Source organism: Acipenser ruthenus, chromosome 41, assembly GCF_902713425.1.
Source record: "Acipenser ruthenus chromosome 41, fAciRut3.2 maternal haplotype, whole genome shotgun sequence".
NCBI classification, from domain to species: Eukaryota; Metazoa; Chordata; class Actinopteri; order Acipenseriformes; family Acipenseridae; genus Acipenser; species Acipenser ruthenus.
Genome location: NC_081229.1, coordinates 974,731 through 993,917, shown reverse-complemented (window position 1 = coordinate 993,917; position 19,187 = coordinate 974,731). Strand labels below are relative to the sequence as shown.

The following is a 19,187-nucleotide window of genomic DNA, read 5'->3' as shown; positions in this document are numbered from 1 at the left end:
TAAAAACCCAACTGTATAAATGGGTAATTGTATGTAAAAATAATGTGATATCTGTATAATGTGAAATAATGTATAAGGTGATATCTTGTAACAATTTTAAGTCGTCTGCTAAGAAATAAATAATAATAATGTGGATAATACCGGCCCGAATATAAATTATTATTGTAAATATTAGATTAATATACCTATTTGAATTGTGATACATTTTTTTATTTAAAAAAAATTGCTATATAATAATGCATTTTCACTGCGCATGCGCAAATAAAAATTAAAAAAAAAAAAAATTCAGAAAGCTGGTGAACATGGCGGCTGTTTACAAGTGGGCCGCGGGCGACCTGTTTCCAGACAAAAACGAGGAGCCCCGTCCTGAAAACGGACCGGCGGAGCTCCTTAACGGGCTGGGAAACGAGCCGCCGCTCCTTTATACCGAGAGAGAGATCAAAGTGGAGCCACCGGAGCCTGAAGTGGAGCCGGAGAGCCGCGGAGCACAACCGCTGATCATGAGCGCTGAAGCGCGGACCGCCGTCAAAGCGGAGCCGGCGGAGGAGGAGGAGGACGAGGCGGAGGAGGAGGGGAGCTGTTACCGGATAAAGCTGTGTGAAGCCGGGGAGACCTCGGGCGAGTGGACCCGGAGCCGAGACCAGCTCAGACAGGAGGCCCCAGAAAGCGAGGACCGAGATAACAACGGTACGTTATTGAAAAAACAATTCCCTTTTTAAAATTATAAATACACCAGTTTCTGTTTTCATAATAATAGAGTTTCTTTCGTCAGGAGGCCGGTTCAGTGACTTGGGGTATAGCAGCGTTTCTTTGAACGCACACTAAGTGATTCAGCAAATTACATATCCACACACCTGTCTTAATTTGATAAAAAAAAAAAATCTATAAATTTATAAACGCCATTTCCATTTCACCCTGTGCCCCCCCCAGGCAAGACTACTGCCGAAAAAGCACTGACATGAATTTTATTTCGAACCGCAGTTTTGTTAATATAACTTTTTGAATGGTGTGACCGAATATATATATATATATATATATATATATATATATATATATATATAATTATATAAACGCTATTATTTTCTGACTCCAATCGGACAGAAACAGTAACCAACCCTTCGCCATTCTGGTGATCTATATGAGTACTTCTCGCGAGAGTATAGGTTTGGCTCAAGCTGAGTATTTGCATATTGCTTCCTGAATGTTTTGATGTGCTGGAGGAGAGGAGGGCGGGAATGCAGGAATAGATCAAATAAAATTGAAAAAAACAACCTATAACTGTGTTTATAACCGTACCAGTGGTGCAGCAGAGCGCCCTGCGTTATTTGCAGATGTTCTGGTTCTGAATGGAACCGTTTCTTTAAGTTCTTTTAATGGCTGAGATCCACTTTAAGAAACATGAGTATTTAAGGTTTGACGGGTGGGGTTTCATTGGCTGCATTTGAATGTGCACTTTCCTTCAGCTCTGAAAACTCAGTGAGCCAAAATCCCAGCGTGTAACGCATGAGTTTTGCCACACAAGTGATTTTAAACACACATCCTTTTTCTGTTATTTTAACTGGGATAGATTAGACCTGGCCAGGCTAAGTCTGTCCGGATTAATGAATAGAAAACGATGTATTTGTTTAATGTCATTTAAGTGTCCGTTTCCAGAAAAGGTTCATCGGGACGCCCTGCCTTGTTGCCCAGTAGCAGGGAGCTGTGTTTTAAGCAGACTCCGCCCCTCTGGTTTGTAACGTCCACCCCTCCCATTCTGATTCCTGACCAGGCAGCGCTCCCCTAGCACATGAGCGCGGCTGGGGGCTGGGGGCTGGGGGCTGGGGGCTGGGGGCTGGGGGCTGGGGGCTGGGGGGGGGGGGTGGGGTTCCTGCATTTCCCTCGCTTCCCTTGCTGTTACTACCGTGACATCAACTCATCTCATGCATCTCTAATGATTTCCCGTGCCAGCGCTCTCCGCGTGTGTCATTGTGCATGTGAATACACGCGTGTGCGATTGTCTGCGGAATGGGGAGCACCCCACACATTAACATACACGCACAATTTAAAGAACATCTGTTATCATCGTTGTTATCATCACCATTGTTATTATTGTTTCAGTGTCAAACTCTAAAGTCACAGACGGTTCATTTTAATGCTGGCACGTGGGTAACGATGGTGGGGCTACTCAACATGCCAGCTAGCCCCCAAGTGATGGCTCATCATTTTTACATTTTAGGGTCATCTAGTTGTGTTTTGCATGAAGCTAAGCATGCATAGTTGCACGTTGTGCAGTTATGCATAAACTAGCAGAGTTTGGTAAAACTGAACACGTTTTGGTTCCCTGTTTCTATTATTATTATTATTATTATTATTATTATTATTATTATTATTTTAATAAGTCTTTAGTGCACTATAAAACACGTTGTTTTTTGAGTAGTGTCGCTGTTCCCTCACCACTCTCTTTAAGTATAACTGCCTGAGAAGAATCTTCATCCATGCTTTGAAGTAATACTAATCTTTTGTGAGTGCAGATCTCCATTACGTAAGCGCCCGTTTGCCCGACTGTAGCCTACAGAATCCCTGGCTAATGTGTCGTTTTCATTTCGTGTCGCATCGAGGTGAACTTTGGAAACTTTGTTGATCGCCTCAGTTTGCGTCGCTCGCTCTCTCTTGCTGGTTTTTCCGTCGTCGCTCTTGCAGCTGCAGTCTTGTGTTTCAGCACTGCTGCTGATGTGCGTGAGTGAAGTCGTGTGGTCTTGCTGAACACTAGAAAGAGGAGAGCGGAGAGTTGCGAGGAGGAGAGAAAAAAAACACTCCGTTCCCAGTACCTAACTCTGTACTAATGTCCGCGATTCCGCTTTCCCGGAAAAATCAGTAGCCCGAAATACAGATTCGTATTTTCTGCTTTTCTCTTTCTGACTTGTGTGTTTGGAAAGGGTCTGTATTGAGCAGGGCTGGCTGCAGCACAGCAGCTTTGTCTGTCGGGGTCCAGTGTTGTTCCTTCCTGCTGCTGTAACTCCGTTCTCTATTCAGGCTCAAAGGAGGCTGTGTGGTCCAGTGGTTCAAGAAAAGGGCTTATAACCAGCAGATCCCCGGTTCAAATCCCACCTCAGCCACTGACTCATTGTGTGACCCTGAGCAAGTCACTTCACCTCCTTGTGCTCCGTCTTTCGGGTGAAACGTTGATGTAAGAGACTCTGCAGCTGATGCATAGCTCACACACCCTAGTCTCTATAAGTCACCTTGGATAAAGGCGTCTGCTAAATAAACACATAATAATAATAATAATTCTGGAGTTGCCTGAAAACCCGGCCGCTTGCCTGTAAGAGGACTTGGTCTGCCAGGGTGCATGTTTTTATTTTATTTTATTTTTTATTTAGTAATCTCTAATTATTTTATTTTCTCCCAATTTGGCATTTCCAATTAATTTTTAGGCTCAGCTCACCGCTGCCACCCCCGCGCTGACTCGGGAGCGGCGAAGACGAACACACGCTGTCCTCCGAAGCGTGTGCCGTCAGCCGACCGCTTTTTTGACGCTGCAGTCTCGACCCTCTCAAAGAAACGCCCCCTCCTGGTTGCAGACAGCGCAACCGATTTTGATTGAATCGTCTTAAGTTGTCGTGCATGTTTATCAGTGTGTTCGGACTTTTATCTCACGAATGCTCGAGTGTGAGTGCCCGTGGTTTCGTACAGTGTGACGGCAAAGCCACCTTTTAAAGGCAGACAGTCCACATTCGCCGGGCAGGATAAGAGGCATGTGGCGCTGGGATAGCGGTGAGCCGCCCCCATCGTTAACCATTCATCACAGGTCAACGCAACTGGACTTGCCCTCACATCAGTTCTCCCCCTTTTGTTTGTAGGGGATGGGCCCTTCATCTGCAAGGACTGTGGAGAGGCCTTTTCTCAGAGGGACGCCTGCGAGACGCATCTGAGGGTACACACCCTGAAGGATGAAGAGGGACCCCCAGATAACGCTGCTAGTGGCTTGGACTCCAAAAACGAGGCACCCTTGAGTGATCAGAACGGCCCCGGGGGGGAGAAGCTTCACGGCTGCCCCGCGGCAGGCCGCGAGAAGACGAAGGTGTCCTTCGAGTGTCCAGACTGCGGAGAGGTTTTCGCCCACCCGCTCAAGTTCCGGGCACACAAGCGGCGCCACAGCTACGCGAAACGAGCCGTAACTCTCCACGCCAACAAGCAGACGGAGTCCGGGGAGAAGCCCTTCAAGTGCCTGGACTGCGGGAAGAGCTACTGCTACCAGACGTCTCTCGAGACCCACCAGCGTTCCCACGGCGACAGCAAGGACGCCTTCTTCCAGGAGCTGGAAAAGCTGGAGCAGAGCAACTCCCTGGAGTGTCCAGAATGCGGGAAGCACTTCTCCCGCGTCGCCGCTCTCCAGGCGCACCAGCAAGGCCACGCGGACGCCCGCGCTGCCCTCGCCAAGCCTCGCGCGTGCGAATGCGGGAAAGGGTTCATGCTGCCTGGGTCGCTGACCACTCACAAGAAATCGTGCCCTGGTGCAGACCGCTCGAAATCTGGACCCGCCGGGAAGACTGTCCAAGCGAAGGAAGAGGAAAAGGAAAAGAAGTCCTGGGAATGCCAGGATTGCAGGGAGATATTCACCAGCACTTTGGCGTTCCGCGACCACCGTCGCCGGCACTCCGTCGTGAAAAGCTCCGACTCGCGGCACGCCAACTTGCAGACGGGCTCCGGGGAGAAGCGCTACTTCTGTCGCGAATGTGGGAAGAGCTACTGCAACCTCTCCTGGTTCCAGAACCATCGGCGATCCCACGGCGACTCCTTCCGGGAGCTGGACCGGCTGGACGATGAGAGGTCCTCCTCAGAGTGCGGCGAGCGCTTCTCTCGAGCCGCCGCCAGCCAACGAGGCTCGTCCCGGGCATCCGGTCAGCGGAAGACCCACCCTGACCCGAAGCCGCGCCGCGATGACGCCCCAGCAGCGTCCTCAAAGCAACCCCGCCAACGCGAGGCTCTGTTGGAGAGCCCCAGATGCCGGAAGCACTGCCCTGAAACAGCAGAGCTGACCGCCCACCTGCCCTGCCAGGGTGACCCGGAACACCCCCACGAGTGCCAGAGCTGCAGCAAGACTTTTGCCAGCGGCAGGATTCTGAAGAATCACCAGCAGCTCCGCTCGAAGAAGCAGCAGCAGCGATCCCGCTGTCCTGGCATGCCGCACAAGTGCACCTTCTGCAGTGAGGGCTTCCTGACGCTCTGCGGTCTCCGCGACCACGCCAGGACACACGCCGGTGACCCCAGAGGCAGCCCCTTCCGGTGCAACGGGTGCCCCAAGACTTTCATGACCCGGTCAGGCTTCCTGCGGCACTGGAAGCGCCACTGTGGGAACCCCGTGAGCCAGGCAGCGGGGGAAGAGCCTGCGCTCTTCGAGGTCGCTGGAGAAGCCGCGGAGAGGGCGCTCCAAGAAAACGGAGAGAAGGAGCAGCTTGGGAATGACAAGCAGACTGCCAGCCAGCCTGGGGAAGGAGGTGACTGCTCCTCCCAGTCGCTCGGTAGAGATGAACGGACCCAAACGTCCCAAGTGTCGAAACCCGAGTCGCACAAGCTGGACGGGGACAAGTCCCTGGAGTGTCTTGAGAGCGTGGAGCATATCTCCCGGAGCCCGGCACTCCGTGACCACACGCAGCGCCGCATCACAGCCCAAGCCACCCTTGAGAAGCCCTACATGTGCGAATGTGGGATAGGGTACTGCTCAATCTGGGCTCTGACTCGGCACAAGAAATCACATGCTGGCACAGGGCAGCCCTTCAGCAGTCGGGTTCTAGCGAAAAGGGAGAGTCAGTGCTGCAGGTGCCATGACTGTGGGAAGAGTTTCTCCTACCTGGGCTCGCTGCACGGCCACCGACGCTTCTACGGGGGGCGCTGCGCCCCCTCTATCCGTGCCAAGTCCTTCAAGTGCCGCGATTGTGGGGAGTGCTTCTCCGACGCCAGCAAGTTCCGCGTTCACCGTCGTCGCCACGGCTCCGCCAAATGCTCCCAAACCATGAAGGCAAACAAGATGTCGTTGGAGAAGCCGTACCGGTGTCCCGATTGTGGGAAAAGCTACTGCTTCCTCGCCTCCCTTGAGACTCACCAACGAACCCACGCGGACACCAAACCAGCCTTCCCCTCCTCCTCCTGGGGCCAGTCTGGTGAGCAGGAGTCCAAGTTAGAGTGCCCCGTATGTGGCAAAGGTTTCTCCCGCGCCGCCGCGTTGCGGACCCATCAGCAGTGCCACCTAGAGGACCAGGTAACCCTCAACAAGCCCTACTTGTGCCAGTGCGGGAAGGGCTACAGCTCTTCCTGGGCCCTCAGTCAGCACAGGAAGACCGCACACCCGGAATTGAAGCTGCCCCAGAGCTGCGGTAAACGCAGGAGCGGTTTCTCGAGCGGCGCGGAGCTCGGGGAGCAAAGCCACGATTGCCAGAGGTGTGGGAAGTGCTTCGTCTCCCTCCCGAAGCTGAGTGCTCACGAGCGGCTCCGCTCCAAGAATCGCCACTTCTGCCCCCGGCGCTCTTGCGGGTACGAGGAGGAAGGGCAGCTGAAGAGGCACGCCGTCGCTAGACGCAAGCAGGGGGGGCGGCCCGTGCACCACAAGTGCGGCATCTGCAACGTGGGCTTCCTGTCTCTCTCCGATCTCCGGGACCACGTGAAGAACCACGCCGCCAGAAGTCCCTTCACGTGCACGGGCTGCCCCAAGACGTTCGTGTCCCGGTCAGGGTTCCTGCGGCACTGGAAACGCCACTGCGGGAAAGCAGAGACCCAGGCAGAGGGGGGAGCGTCGCGGGAGACTGTGAAAGAGGAAGCGCAGGCGAGCGAGGTGCTGAAACGAGAAGAACCCGAGCCGAGCAGCGAAGAGGAGGCGAGCGAGGAACCGTCTGGGGGCAAGAAGGAAAGAGAAGAGAGGGAGGAGGAGGAGGAGGAGGAGGGGGGTGGTGGTGAAGAATCACAGGGGAAATGGAAGGAGGGGAAAGTGGAAGAGGTGCTATTTAACTGCAACGTGTGTGGACAGGCATTCACAGAGGAGTTTGAGCTCTACCTGCACTTCATGCAGCACGCCACGGGCTGCCTGTAACGCGCCCCCTCGCCAGCCCACCGCAAATAGACTTGCAGTTTTAGGACCTCAGAAAGTACTCTGCGGAGCAGAGACTGCACAGCTTCGCGGGGGGGAAGGGGAGGCTGTCTATTGGAGGAAAGTCATTTATTATTTATTATTTATTATTTATTATTTATTATTTATTATTATTTATAATACTCGCAAAGAAAAAATGAACAAATAACCGTACTGAAAGGAACTTTTAAAGCTGACGACTGATATCATGTGATCGATTGTTTTTTTGTTTTTGATCCTCCCAGGGGCTTGCTTTGGACTTCAGTACAGCGTTCAAGGAATAATGTTGGATACGTCCATGTTGTGGACAGTTGTGTCTGTGTCTGTGCTTGTGTCTGTGTCTGTGTCTGTGCCTGTGTCTGTGTCTGTGTGTGCATGTATATGTGTATATAATATATATGCCTGCCTGCTTCGGCGAGTGGGTACAACTTGAATCTCTTGGAGAGAGGCCGTGGTTCATTCGGCGTTGTGAAAAAGACTCTTATGTTCTATTGACTGTTAAACTCCCAAGGTAGCAACACTGAGAGAGGTGGACTGCTGGCCAATGGGTAACAACATGATGATCCTGCATGTGAGGAGTTTTCAATGGTTGAATATACTGGGTGGGGTTGCATCGACACACGGGTCACATGCATGATACGAAGAAGCATTTAAAAATATATATATCAAATCTATGTCCAGACCCACCAGTCTGTTTTGTTTTGTCTTGTCATCCCGTAACTTAAACTCTGAAAAGTACTAAATGTAGAAAAACAAAATAAATAAATTGCTGACAAACGATTCGACTAGACCAGTGTCTTCTTGGGTGTCTTCAGTTTTGTAATTCATTGTGATTCCCATATCTATGTGACTGGGTGCTGGGAGCTCTCCACGTCCTCCCAACTGATAAAGCGTGAAGGATGTTTCGGGGGTCCCATGAGGAGGAGCGTGTGTGTGTGTGTGTGTGTGTGTTTTGTCATACTCTCTGTTGTGTTGTGTTCCTGTCGTGTGTCATTGCATGTGTTGCTGCATGGCTTACTTGGCGTTGTGACTGTGAACGGTCAGTCAGACGGATAATGTCTTTGTCTTTTCCTGTCGATCTGTATTCTGTTTTGATATGTTTCTCCCGGCGTGCGTGCGGGATGGGGGTGGAGGGGCCGGTGTTTGTGAATGCCAGCTCAAAACCAAGAGCGACAAGAACTGCGGGTGTGGATGTATTTGCTTCTGGCGCCGCCTCCGCTGTGCCTGCCGGTGCCCTGAAGAAACCACAAGCCAAAACGTTTGTTGACTTGATAAAGTTTATTGTATTTTTTTATTTTTGTATTTTTTTTTCATTTTACCTTCAGATTCTGATGTTACGTATTTTTTTTTTGCCCCCCCCCCCAATACAGTAAATAATCTTATGTCTTGATACACAACATATAAATACAAAAATAAAAAAAAAAAAAAAAAATGCCGTACTGGTGATATAAATTCTTTACAATTGCGGGGGGTTTAGCATGAGTAGCACTGTGCGTTGTTTTCATGCAAACAACCAATCAAATAAACGGATAAATGAAAGGTGCGTGGTTTCTGTTTTAATTGAATTACCTTGGAATTGCTTCAAGTCATTTTTCCCTTTTTGTTTGTTTGTAGGGCATGGGTTATTCTTCTGCATGGACTGTGGAGAGGTCTTTATGCAGAGGGCCGTCTACCAAGCCCACCGGCGGACCCACGCTCGTGAGCGCCGGAGGGACCGCGTGGCCCGCTACGAAGGCATGCTGGTGCCCGATGCGGGCGGGAAAACCTTCTCCTGCGCAATCTGCGGGAAACGCTTCTACAATTCCAGAGGCTTCCACGGCCACCAGCGGACCCACCTCCTCAAACAGCCCAAAACAGGCCAGGAAGACAGCGGGGAGGCTGGGGCGGACAAGCCTCACAAGTGCACCGTGTGCGGGAAAGGCTACATCTCGCTCGGCTGCCTGCTCAGCCACCAGCGTTCCCACGAGAAACCTCCCAAATCCATCTTCAACGGGCTGGCCCAGCTGAAGAAGAAATCCTTCGAGTGTCCGGACTGCGGGCGGTGTTACTCGCGGGTGTCGGCCCTGGACGCCCACCGTCGTTGTCACGCCAACGTGAAGCTCTTCAAAGCCCTGGACCCGATCAAGCAGGCGAGGGCCTGTGGGAAAGCGCACGAGTGCCCCGAGTGCGGGAAGGCCTGCCACTCCGTGGCGGGGCTCAGCTGTCACCGGAAGGTCCACAGCGTGAATCCGGTGAAGAGAGAGGACATGCGAGAGGAGAGCAGGAGGTCCCTGGAGTGCCTGGAGTGCGGCCGCTCCTTCGCCTCCGCGGTGGCCGTGCGGGCCCACCGGCGGGTTCACGCTTTGCGTTCTAAGTCCGACGGCGCGGTTACCCCGGCCGGTGCAGAGAAGCCCTGCGCGTGCCCAGTGTGCCAGAAGCGGTTCTGCACGCCGGCTTTCCTGGACTACCACCGCCGGCTGGCTCACGCAGACTCCAAGCCGCCCAAGTCCTTGCTCCACCAGCTGGACACGCTGCAGAAGAAGTTGTTCAAGTGTCCCGAGTGCGGGAAGCGCTTCTCCCGCGCCTCCGCTTTCCACTCCCATCTGCGCTGCCACACGGACTACGATTCTCACCAGGACGTCCAGGAGGGCAGCTCTTCTGCCGCTGAGGAGGAGGAGGCCGATAAAAGTGTCTGCTTCTCTCCCAGGTCTTCCCCTCGTACGGCCAGAAGGCTTCCTGCTGCTGAATCCCTCGGAGAAAGCGCCCAGTCCGGAAGGGGCGACTCATTTGAGTGCCTCGACTGTAGCATGTGTTTCGCCCGCCCCAGTGCCTTCCACGCCCATCGCCTCTGGCACTCCCTAGCTGCTGTCGGCGGCGTCACGCCCGCCAAGCTGGAAGTGAAACCCGAAGCTGAATTGGAAATCGAGCTTGAGGAGGAGCCCGACCTGAAACCGAAGAGTCCGGACTGCGGAGAACGCTTTGGCCTCCCCGTCGAGCTGCGAGCTCATCTCCTCTGTCACAGACGAGAACTAAAACCGGACATCAAGTCAGAAATGGAGATCGAACCCGACCCCGAGGTGGAACCAAAGAAGAATTCTTTCAAGTGTCCGGAGTGTGGACAGTGTTTCAGCTGTTCCAAGACCCTCCTAACCCACCGGCACTGGCACACACAGGGTTCAATGCAGTCCTTCATCGGGGGCAGCCCGGCGCAGTCGGAGAAGCCCTACCAGTGTGACGAGTGTGGGAAAGGCTACTGCTCAGTCAAGGCCTTCAGCAACCACCTGCGAAAACACGTGGACAGAAAGCCTTTGAAATCCCTCTCTTACCAGCTGACTCGACTGGAGACTAACTCCTTCGAGTGTCCCGAGTGCGGGATGTGTTTCTCCCGGGCGTCCGCGCTGCAGTCCCACAAGCAGAACCACCTGGAATCAGGATTTCATTCCCGCACCTCTTCCGAGAAACCCTTCAAGTGCGCAGAGTGCGGCAGAGGCTACTGGTCACCTGGTGCGCTCGCAGTCCATCAGAAATCTCAACACGCCCACGCGAAACCTTCCTTGGATCGCTGCCAGAGGAGGGAGAAGTCTGCCGCCCATATAAGCAGCAACACGCCCAACCAGTCTGTTGCAAGCGGGAAAGGGAACGCTAAACACTGGGGTTTGGATCGCCACGGCCGATTGCACCCGGAACCGAAACCTTCAGGGCACTCCGATGTCCGCCAGGGTGCCAGCTCCCAGGAGAAGTCCGACAAGGGCTCGGATTGCAGGAGTTGGAGCGCCAGCGGCTCTGCTCTCCAGTCCCTGTACGGCACAGATTCCTCCAAATCCCTCAAAGAATGTTCTTCCACCCACTTTGACAGTGATGTTAAACCTCCTGATGAGCCCGACATCAAACTGGAAATTGAAGACTTTGCCATCGGGAGTACTCCGTCAAAGCAGGTTGATCCCTTCGACTGCCCCGATTGTGGCCAGCGCTTCACCCGCCCCGGCGCAGTCTGTGCCCATTGCCACGGGCGCACCAGAGACTACAGACACCTCAAACTGCTTGGCAGGGCCACGGATCTGAAAACGGAATTAAAACCGGATGTGAAACCCGATGTTGGACCCGACGCCGAAACAAAGAATATTTCTCTGGCGTGCCCAGACTGCGGCCGGCTTTTCACTCGCCCCAATGCACTTCGAGCCCACCGCTACTGGCACACGCGAGGCTCGAGTCGTCTGGCGTTGTTTACCGGGAGCACCGACGTTAAACCGGACATAAAACTCGAGATCAAAACCGTTCTCATCGCCGACAGCACCTCGTCCAAGAAGCCTTTTCCCTCGGAGTGCCCGGTTTGTGGCAAGAGCTTTCGTAAGCTTGCTGGGCTCCGATCCCACATGCATTGGCACAGACGGCCCTCAAAGCACCACTTAACAACATTATCGCACGAGGGAGGCCTGGCCCCGAGCGAGAAGCCCTACCGGTGTGACGAGTGTGGGAAAGGCTGCGGCTCTATCAAGGCCTTTCACAACCACCAGAGGAAACACAGAAAGCCTTTGAAATCCCTCTCTTACCAGCTGGCTCGGCTGGAGAGGAACTCCTTCGAGTGTCCCGAGTGCGGGATGCGTTTCTCCCGGGCGTCCGCGCTGCAATCCCACAAGCAGAGCCACCTGGACTCGTATTCCAGGAGCTTGAAAGACAAACCTTACAGATGCACCGAGTGCGAGAAAAGCTACTGGTCTATGAGGTCGCTGTACACCCACAAGAAGTGTCACATCAAAGAGGCTTTAAAAGAGGAAGGTGGCGGAGGGACCCCGGCAGAGGAGAAGCCATCTCACAAGTGCCCTGATTGCCAGAGAAGTTTCAGTGACCCCGCCAAGCTCGCCACCCACAGACAGGGGCCCTGTGCGGATGAACCCTGGGAAAGAGACGCCCAGGCTGAGCTGGGAGGCGAGGACGGACCCTTGAAGAGCAGTCGGTGTGGGGAGGGTTTCCAAGACTCGAACGCTGTCTGTGGACACCAGCTACACCAACACACTGACGAGAAGACCGCTTTGCAGAAGCAACCGGAGAAGAAGTCTCTTGCGTGTCCTGATCGCGTGAGAGTTTGTGCCGCCGCTGTGGCTCTTGGCGGCTCGCACCGGCGAAGCCACCAAGTCGGAGAAGGCTCAAACCAGAAGCCCTATCCCTGCCCGGACTGTGAGAAAAGTTACAGCTCAGCCGGTGCGCTACACAACCACAAGAAATCCAGCCACAAGAAACCTGGAAACTCTGTCAACTCCCGGGTGACGGCTCCTAGGTCACGGGGTCGGCGCCCCCGCCGCTTCACGAGCAAGAGCTACCGATGCCAGGACTGTGGGAAACGCTACAGCACCCAGAGTGCGCTCTACAACCACAAGAAATCCCACGTCTTGCCTTCCGTCCCCGGCCTGCAGAACAACGTGCCCTCCGGGAGAGGTGCTGAACCAAGGAAATGCCAGCAATGCGGGAAGTCGTTCACTACAGGCTCCTTGCTGAACGCTCACAGGAAGCAGGCTTGGAACAGCCCTTACTCCTGCTCGCTGTGCTGCAAGGGCTTCCCGGAGGAAGGGGAGCTCCTGCGGCACATGCAGCGCGGGCACGAGTGCAGGGTGTGCGGGATGCTGTTTGGGGCGCTGGCCGAGCTCCGCCTTCACCTGGAGACCCACCCGGGCGCCCGGCCCTTCCGGTGCCTGACCTGCGGGCTCGCGTTTTCCCATCTGAAGAACCTGACCAGGCACCAGAAGAATCGCAGTCACCAAGGAGTGATCAGGGAAGGGAAACCGACGGAGGCTCCGAAGCACCACACGTGCTCACAGTGCGGCAAGACGTTCCGGTTTCTCTCCGACGTCAAACGGCATCAACCCACCCACACCGGAGAGAAGCAACGGTGCCAGCTGTACCCGAAGGCATACTCGCTGCCCCAAGCACTGAGGCCGCATCAGCAGACCCTTCGTAGAGGAGATGGGACCCAGCAGTCGTCACCATTGCCGGAGGAGGAGGAGCCGCTGCTGCTGGGCTGCATCGAGTGCGGGCAGAAATTCAGCCAGGAGTTGGAACTGCACCAGCACTACATAGAGCACGCCCGGGGAGACTTCTGAAAGGGTTTGCAGCTAGATAACACTACAGACAGCTCACTAAGAGGGAGAACAGTGACCCCCCCCCTCCCCCCCCACACACACACGCTCCTTATCCTATCTTGTTTGACTGCTTCCTATAAACTGACCTGCCTGCGCCAGTGGCCCATATAACCCTGAAAGAAGTTGCTGTGGGGTTAAAAAAAAACAAAAAAAACACATGCTCGGCATGTCGTAGTCTTAAGATGAGGGGGCGGGGTGGGGCAGCAGGGCGAGTCACTAGCCTCTTAACCTGCTCGGATCGCAAGCACAGTTTGGTTTGGCTTGTCTCGGCTTGAACAGCCTCGCAGTTTAACTTGTTGTAAATCAAATCACGTTGACAAGCAAACACTGCATGATTCGGCAGCATTGCCAGTCTCTGCTTGAGAGAGGGAGGGGTCTGGGACCGAATGGCAGGGAGGGAGGGGTGTTCTAAGTCCCTTGTTGTAGGTCTGGGAGACGAGGCTGTCACAGAGCACACCTCAGGACCACTATATATATAAAAAAAAAAAAAAATTGTAAAGACGTAGATTTGAACTTGGGACTGGGAAAACTCATTTTCAGATAGATAGATATTTTTTGTTTTTACTGTTTTCTTGTTGGCTGTGCTCGACGGTCTCTGAAACCACGACGGAAACACATGCTAAGATTTCCAGCTTCATGACCGTAAATCCTAAAAATAAAATCAGAAACACACTAAAGAAACTCCCAGGGACAGCAGAACAAAGCTGCCTGTCTGAGCCCGGGACGGAAAGACCGCGGAGCCTGACGCAACATTGTGCTTTTTATTTTATTATTTATTTTTGTTGTTGTTGAAATTGCATTTCAAAGCCGTTTTCAACGCCTTTCTGAAAGGGAAGTTGACGAGGTCAAACTGTGTGAGGAGCTGTAATGCTGTCTGGCTCCAATGCTGGCCTGACTGTCGCTCCCCAATTATTACAATTCGCATTCGATGTGCACCCACTTTTTTAAACAGCACTTTTTTTTGGGGGGTGGGGGGTTGTGTTGCTGAATTGGGAATCTCTCTGTCTTGCAAACCTGATCTAGACCGTTCTACACAAGACATCTTAATCTGTGTCATCTAGACTAGGGCTTCCCCACCCCGGTCCTGGGGGGGACCCACTGTGCGTCTGCTGGTTTTCATTCCAACTGAGCTCTCAATTACTGAACTAAACCCTTCAGCTCTTAAACAGCTGCAGCTTTCAAGTTAGCTGTAACATTTTATAAGAGACTTGAAATCTGCAACTGTTTTAGACCTAAAAAAAAGGTCTAATTAAGCAAATTATTAGTTCAATCCAGGGTCTAGTTCAGTAATTGAGAGCTCAGCTGGAATGAAAACCCAGAAGACGCAGGGGGTCCCCAGAAGCGGGGTGGGGAGCCACTGATCTCCACCATTCTACCAATTACACAGAAGGAAGGTGAGAAAACGAGTCTACAGTTGTGATGCCAACTTTTTCTTTTTATTTGTTTTTTATTTGGACACTTCAGTAAAGCACAATCTGCATTTTCTCAGAAGGCTCTTGTCCGTTTCGCTTGTCCACAAGCACGCATTGGGATTTGGTACAGAATATGCAAGTACTTGCAACGTTGCATTGTGATATACATTTGCGCCACCTGGTGGAAATACAGAGCTATAGACGTAAGCACTTGGTATTGCTTTGATCAATAATTATTTAATTTTGTTTGTTTGTTTGCTTGGGGTTTAATTAAGCTGACATTTAATTATTTTAAACAGCGTTTTATAACGTTAAAAAAACAAAAAACAACTACAAATAATACTGAGTAATAAGCTGGGACTTTAACTTGTAAATGTAATTGTGAGTTCCACTGTGGCCGGCTCTCAGCCTTGTAATCACAGAAATATACATGTGTACATACATGCTGTGTGTAGAGAGACCACTGGATACAGGGAACTATGAAAAGGCTAGTTTTGTATCTGAAAAAATAAATAAATCAATAAACACAGGTGTGCGTGGTGTCCTGTACATTGTGTGTAGCGATTTGGTTCTTTTGTTTTTCAGCCTCTGGTTTTATTGTCACGTTTACACTATAAAGCCTGTTGGTTTTTTATTGTGACTGATGGAGTACGTGTTTGATTTCCTGTCTGTTGCATTACAGTTCAATAAACCTCCTTCAGCTGATCGGCCCCTTCTTCTTTAATTCAGTCCTATGCACCCTGTTTTGTTTTTTTGTTACTGTGTGTCCGTTACCTGCAGATAAGTGACCTCTTGCTGCTCAGCTCCTCCTCTGTAACTGAGGTCAGTTACGACCCAGCCGGTAATAATGACCCTTGCTGTGTTTGAACTTTACTGCTTGAGCACGTTTCAAATGGAGCAGCTCCACTGACCCGGCCCGGGGTCATTCTTTGATTCCAGTTCCCTAAGGCCGGTGGATCTCGAGCCTGTTTTACCCCCCCACACCCCCTCCAGCTGCATTAGACACGGCGCCCCCTCCCCCTCCCCCTCCCCCTCCCCACACACACTATTAGCACTTCTTAAGAAAAAGGACAAACTAAAAACCTGTGACACACTAAATATTTTATTTGTCTTCATTTTAGTGTGTATATATATATATATATTGTTATTTTTATGAATAGTTTTCACGGGCGGCCTGCACTTCGCACGCAGAAGCACATGACTCAACACAAACAGCGCTCTGTGGGCGTTGTGTTAAGTTCTCCACCCCAACCCATTTCTAACCCTGATTTCTCGCTGGCCTCGCTTCTCTGTGTTTTCACTGCATGGCCAGGGACAGGCAGGCAGTGGGAGTTTGAGCAGGGAGGCTCCTGGTCCAGTAACGCTGCTCTGAATTCCCCGAGTCTTACTCAGCAGGAGTAAGTCTCTCCGGGGGAGTCTGTAGGTTTATTAGTAGGAGTGGTTCATGCAGCTGTAATGTATTTCATTTAACATCATCAAACTGCTGGCTCCTGATCATTATTATAAGCAATATACTTCATAGTGGATGATTATTTTTCATATTATTAAAAAAACAACATGGCACATTTAAATTAAGCACATGTATTTTTGTTTGTGTGTGTGTGTGTGTGGAGGGGGAGGGGCGGGCAAGCACAATATGTTTGTGTTTCTCATTTCAGCTGCAGGTGCTGCTCAACTGGGCTTGCGTTCAGTTACTGTTGTTATTTTTGTATAAAAATATTTAACTGATTTCTTGTCTCCTTGCTTCTGTGAACATGAAATGAAAGTCTGATTGGTTTCATAAGAGTTCCTCAACCTTAAAAGTGGGACTGGGTTGGGAGTGGGGTTGGGGTTGGGCATGCAATGCTGGCTTAAAGCCACAAGGTGGCAGCCTAATCTAGCGGATTGCATTGACCGGCGCTCACGGCAGCGCACAGATCATGTCATGTTCTTCTCAATCTGTCCACAGGCACTTAAAAACAAAGACAGATTGGAACAGAGTGGAGTGAGGCGTGTATTGAAAATGCGAAACTCACACACAAAGTCTCAATTGTAAACCGCATCAGAAACTGTTCTGTCTAGAACATTACTCTGGGAAAGGTGTTCCGGAATTCTGAATTGGGTTCCAAAATGACCCAACAATGGGGGGGCGGTCCACGGAACTCCCCCTTAGTGACGGCAGCTTCCTGAGTCCAAACACAGTATGATTACATTGGAAACGCTCCCGTGCCTCTGTAATTAGCAAATCAATAAAAACACTTCTGTGTGAGATAGCGCGTTGGCACGCGCTGGTGTTTATGAAGGGATGGGCAAGATTACACAGTGCAGATGAGAGGACTCCCCCTCCCTCTCCCTCAACACACACACACACACGCAGTGCAGTGTACGCTGCGCTAACCCATGATACCGCAAATGCATTTTTCTTTGAAAAATAATAATCACAACCCAGCTGTCTATATTGATGTAATTTGACATTTCATTTAGGCTTTTGTTTTATTTATTTATTTATTTATTTTTGTGGTTCACAGAATCCGAGTGAGTCATCATAACACAGTTACACAGAAGACTGAAATAGCAGGGCGTTGATGGCAGTCAAAAAAAACAAGAAAAAACTCAAAATAACACGTGAAAGTTTGTTTCGCAACGGCACATAAAACTCGTGGATTCAGCAGCTGTTGAAAAAATGTTTTGTTTTTTTTCCCTGTTGATTCAAAGAGTTTTGACAGCATGTGATTTTACATCCTGTTTTTTTAATTCTTTGAAATGCTAACCCAGTTCCCCTCTGGCGTGCTGAATGTAATGTCCATGGAGAGCCGTCTCCTCTCCGAATCCTGTCCCACACTCCACACACCTGTAGCGGGGTGACGGGAGCTGGGGTTTGGGGTGCCTCATCTCAGTCTGGATGTCTGGGGGCGCCCTCCCCGCGCCCCTGGAGATCCCCACCGGATCCCAAACCTCTTCCGCCTCCCCGCGCCGTTCCGCCAGCACGTTCCCTCCTGCCCTTCTCCTCTCCCCTCTCCTGGGTCTGCGCGCCCCTTCCGAAACGACCCCCCGGGGCTCCTCTGCGCACCCCGCAGGGGGCGAGCTCTCCAGGCGTCGGCTGCTCCCGTCGGAAACACCCTCCAGGGCGCCGGCTCCCGGCTCCCCCGCGGCTGCTTTCTCCCTCGGCTGGCCATGCTCGGGGACCCTGCTGGTCAGGGGTTCCACCAGCAGCCCTGTCCCGGGGGACTCCGTGGCACCGCCCCCGATGGAGACCCCCACAGAGGCTCCGAGCCTCTCCTCCACCGGCCCCCCCTCCTGTGGGCTGCTCGGTTTATCTGGGGTCTTGATGAAGGGGTGCACTCTGAGCGTGGCGATGAAGGCCATCAGCTTCTCTGTGCTCAGGATCTGCAAACGCAGCAAGAGAACACACAGCTTAGAACACGGAACTTAGAACACACGCATTAGAACACAAAATGGCATTGCAAAAGTCTCCTACCGGAATCTGTAATAGTAGTATTTCATGTTAGATTTTGAAATGTCACATTATTCAATTTCTGGCGTGAAGCAGATGGAAAACTACTACAAGGCGGTGTGCAATTCAATCTGTTAACGTCACATTATTCAGCAGCTTTCATTCCACTTTGAGAAGCAAGATGCGTTGATTCGACAGGGGGGTGCCAGCGCGGCTCGTTCCAGGCTGTTTGAATGATGTCATGTAAACTGGGGGCGTGGTCATGACGTCTTTGCTTGTGCAGCTCTGGCTGGGCTGGGAGGACGTGGTTGTTTTTATTGTTTAAGTGCCACTCCCTCCTCCTCCTCATCATCATCATCATCCGACTGGCGCCAGCGTTTAGAAATACTGCTGTTCGGATCGTTTAGAAATCTTGAATTGCATTTTGTGATTTTCTTTCTAGAAGTGCTTCACGGATGAGTGTAACACTAACACACACACACACACACACACACACAAACACACGGTAAGTCAAAATGTGCTGCAAAACTCCCAAGCCTTGCGCGCCCCCCACCCTCCCATCACAATAATAAAGGCAGGAAATGTTTAAATCGACACGACTGCAGGAATGGCTTCTTGTCGCCTCGTTCTGTGATCAGTGCATGCAGAGAGCCAGCGTGCTGTAGTGCTAAGTACCGGCACCACCGGGCTGCTGTGTTTCAGCAGCACCCATTAAACCCAGCGCCCCGGCTCTGGCTGTGCAGTCGGTTTGGAAAGGTGAAATGTGGCGCCTCCCTACCGCTGAGCGTGTGCGTGTGCGTGCTGCTGCTGCTGCGGTTAGGAATTACTTCAGCTTAAATGATTAAAACGCTTAAGTCGTGGTGCACCAAAATGGAAAAAGAAAACTCTATGCATTATGAAGACGAAAACGAGTTCGATGAAGATAAGCTTTAAAATGAACGGTACCTCCATCATCCGACTCGCAGCGCTGTTGTAATCTGACTCATAAACTTTTTTCCTTTCCAAAGCGGAATGTCGGTCCGTACCAGCTACGGAAACCGAGAGGGACACAGCAAGGCGTGCTCAACACAGCCGCTTTATGCAAATTCACCCCCCCCCCCCCATGAGATGTAACCTAGCAACGTGTAAAA

The 19,187-nt window shown here is 51.8% G+C and overlaps 2 protein-coding genes across 5 annotated transcripts; one reads left to right on the top strand and one right to left on the bottom strand.

The window, feature by feature from the left end:
• The first annotated feature begins 291 nt into the window (after positions 1 to 291).
• LOC117962761 (zinc finger protein 208-like) lies at positions 292 to 15,329 on the top strand. 3 transcript variants are annotated; one of them, XM_034919165.2, is made up of 2 exons: positions 292 to 687; positions 8,714 to 15,329. In XM_034919165.2, the coding sequence occupies exons 1-2, from the start codon at positions 303 to 305 to the stop codon at positions 13,171 to 13,173; spliced, it is 4,845 nt and encodes a 1,614-aa protein (XP_034775056.2). In that variant the 5' UTR covers positions 292 to 302; the 3' UTR covers positions 13,174 to 15,329. The 3 variants fall into 3 exon arrangements, with proteins under 3 accessions (XP_034775056.2, XP_034775058.2, XP_034775057.2); XM_034919167.2 differs by lacking the exon at positions 8,714 to 15,329 and adding an exon at positions 3,840 to 8,355; XM_034919166.2 differs by lacking the exon at positions 292 to 687 and adding an exon at positions 7,059 to 8,357.
• A 905-nt stretch (positions 15,330 to 16,234) lies between these two features.
• On the bottom strand, positions 16,235 to 19,126 carry LOC117434102 (uncharacterized). Of its 2 annotated transcripts, none has more exons than XM_034056673.3 (2): positions 19,003 to 19,126; positions 16,235 to 17,990 (listed from the first exon to the last, which is right to left on the bottom strand). In XM_034056673.3, the coding sequence occupies exons 1-2, from the start codon at positions 19,009 to 19,011 to the stop codon at positions 17,370 to 17,372; spliced, it is 630 nt and encodes a 209-aa protein (XP_033912564.3). In that variant the 5' UTR covers positions 19,012 to 19,126; the 3' UTR covers positions 16,235 to 17,369. The 2 variants fall into 2 exon arrangements, with proteins under 2 accessions (XP_033912564.3, XP_033912565.3); XM_034056674.3 differs by lacking the exon at positions 19,003 to 19,126 and adding an exon at positions 18,082 to 18,987.
• Positions 19,127 to 19,187: the final 61 nt, after the last annotated feature.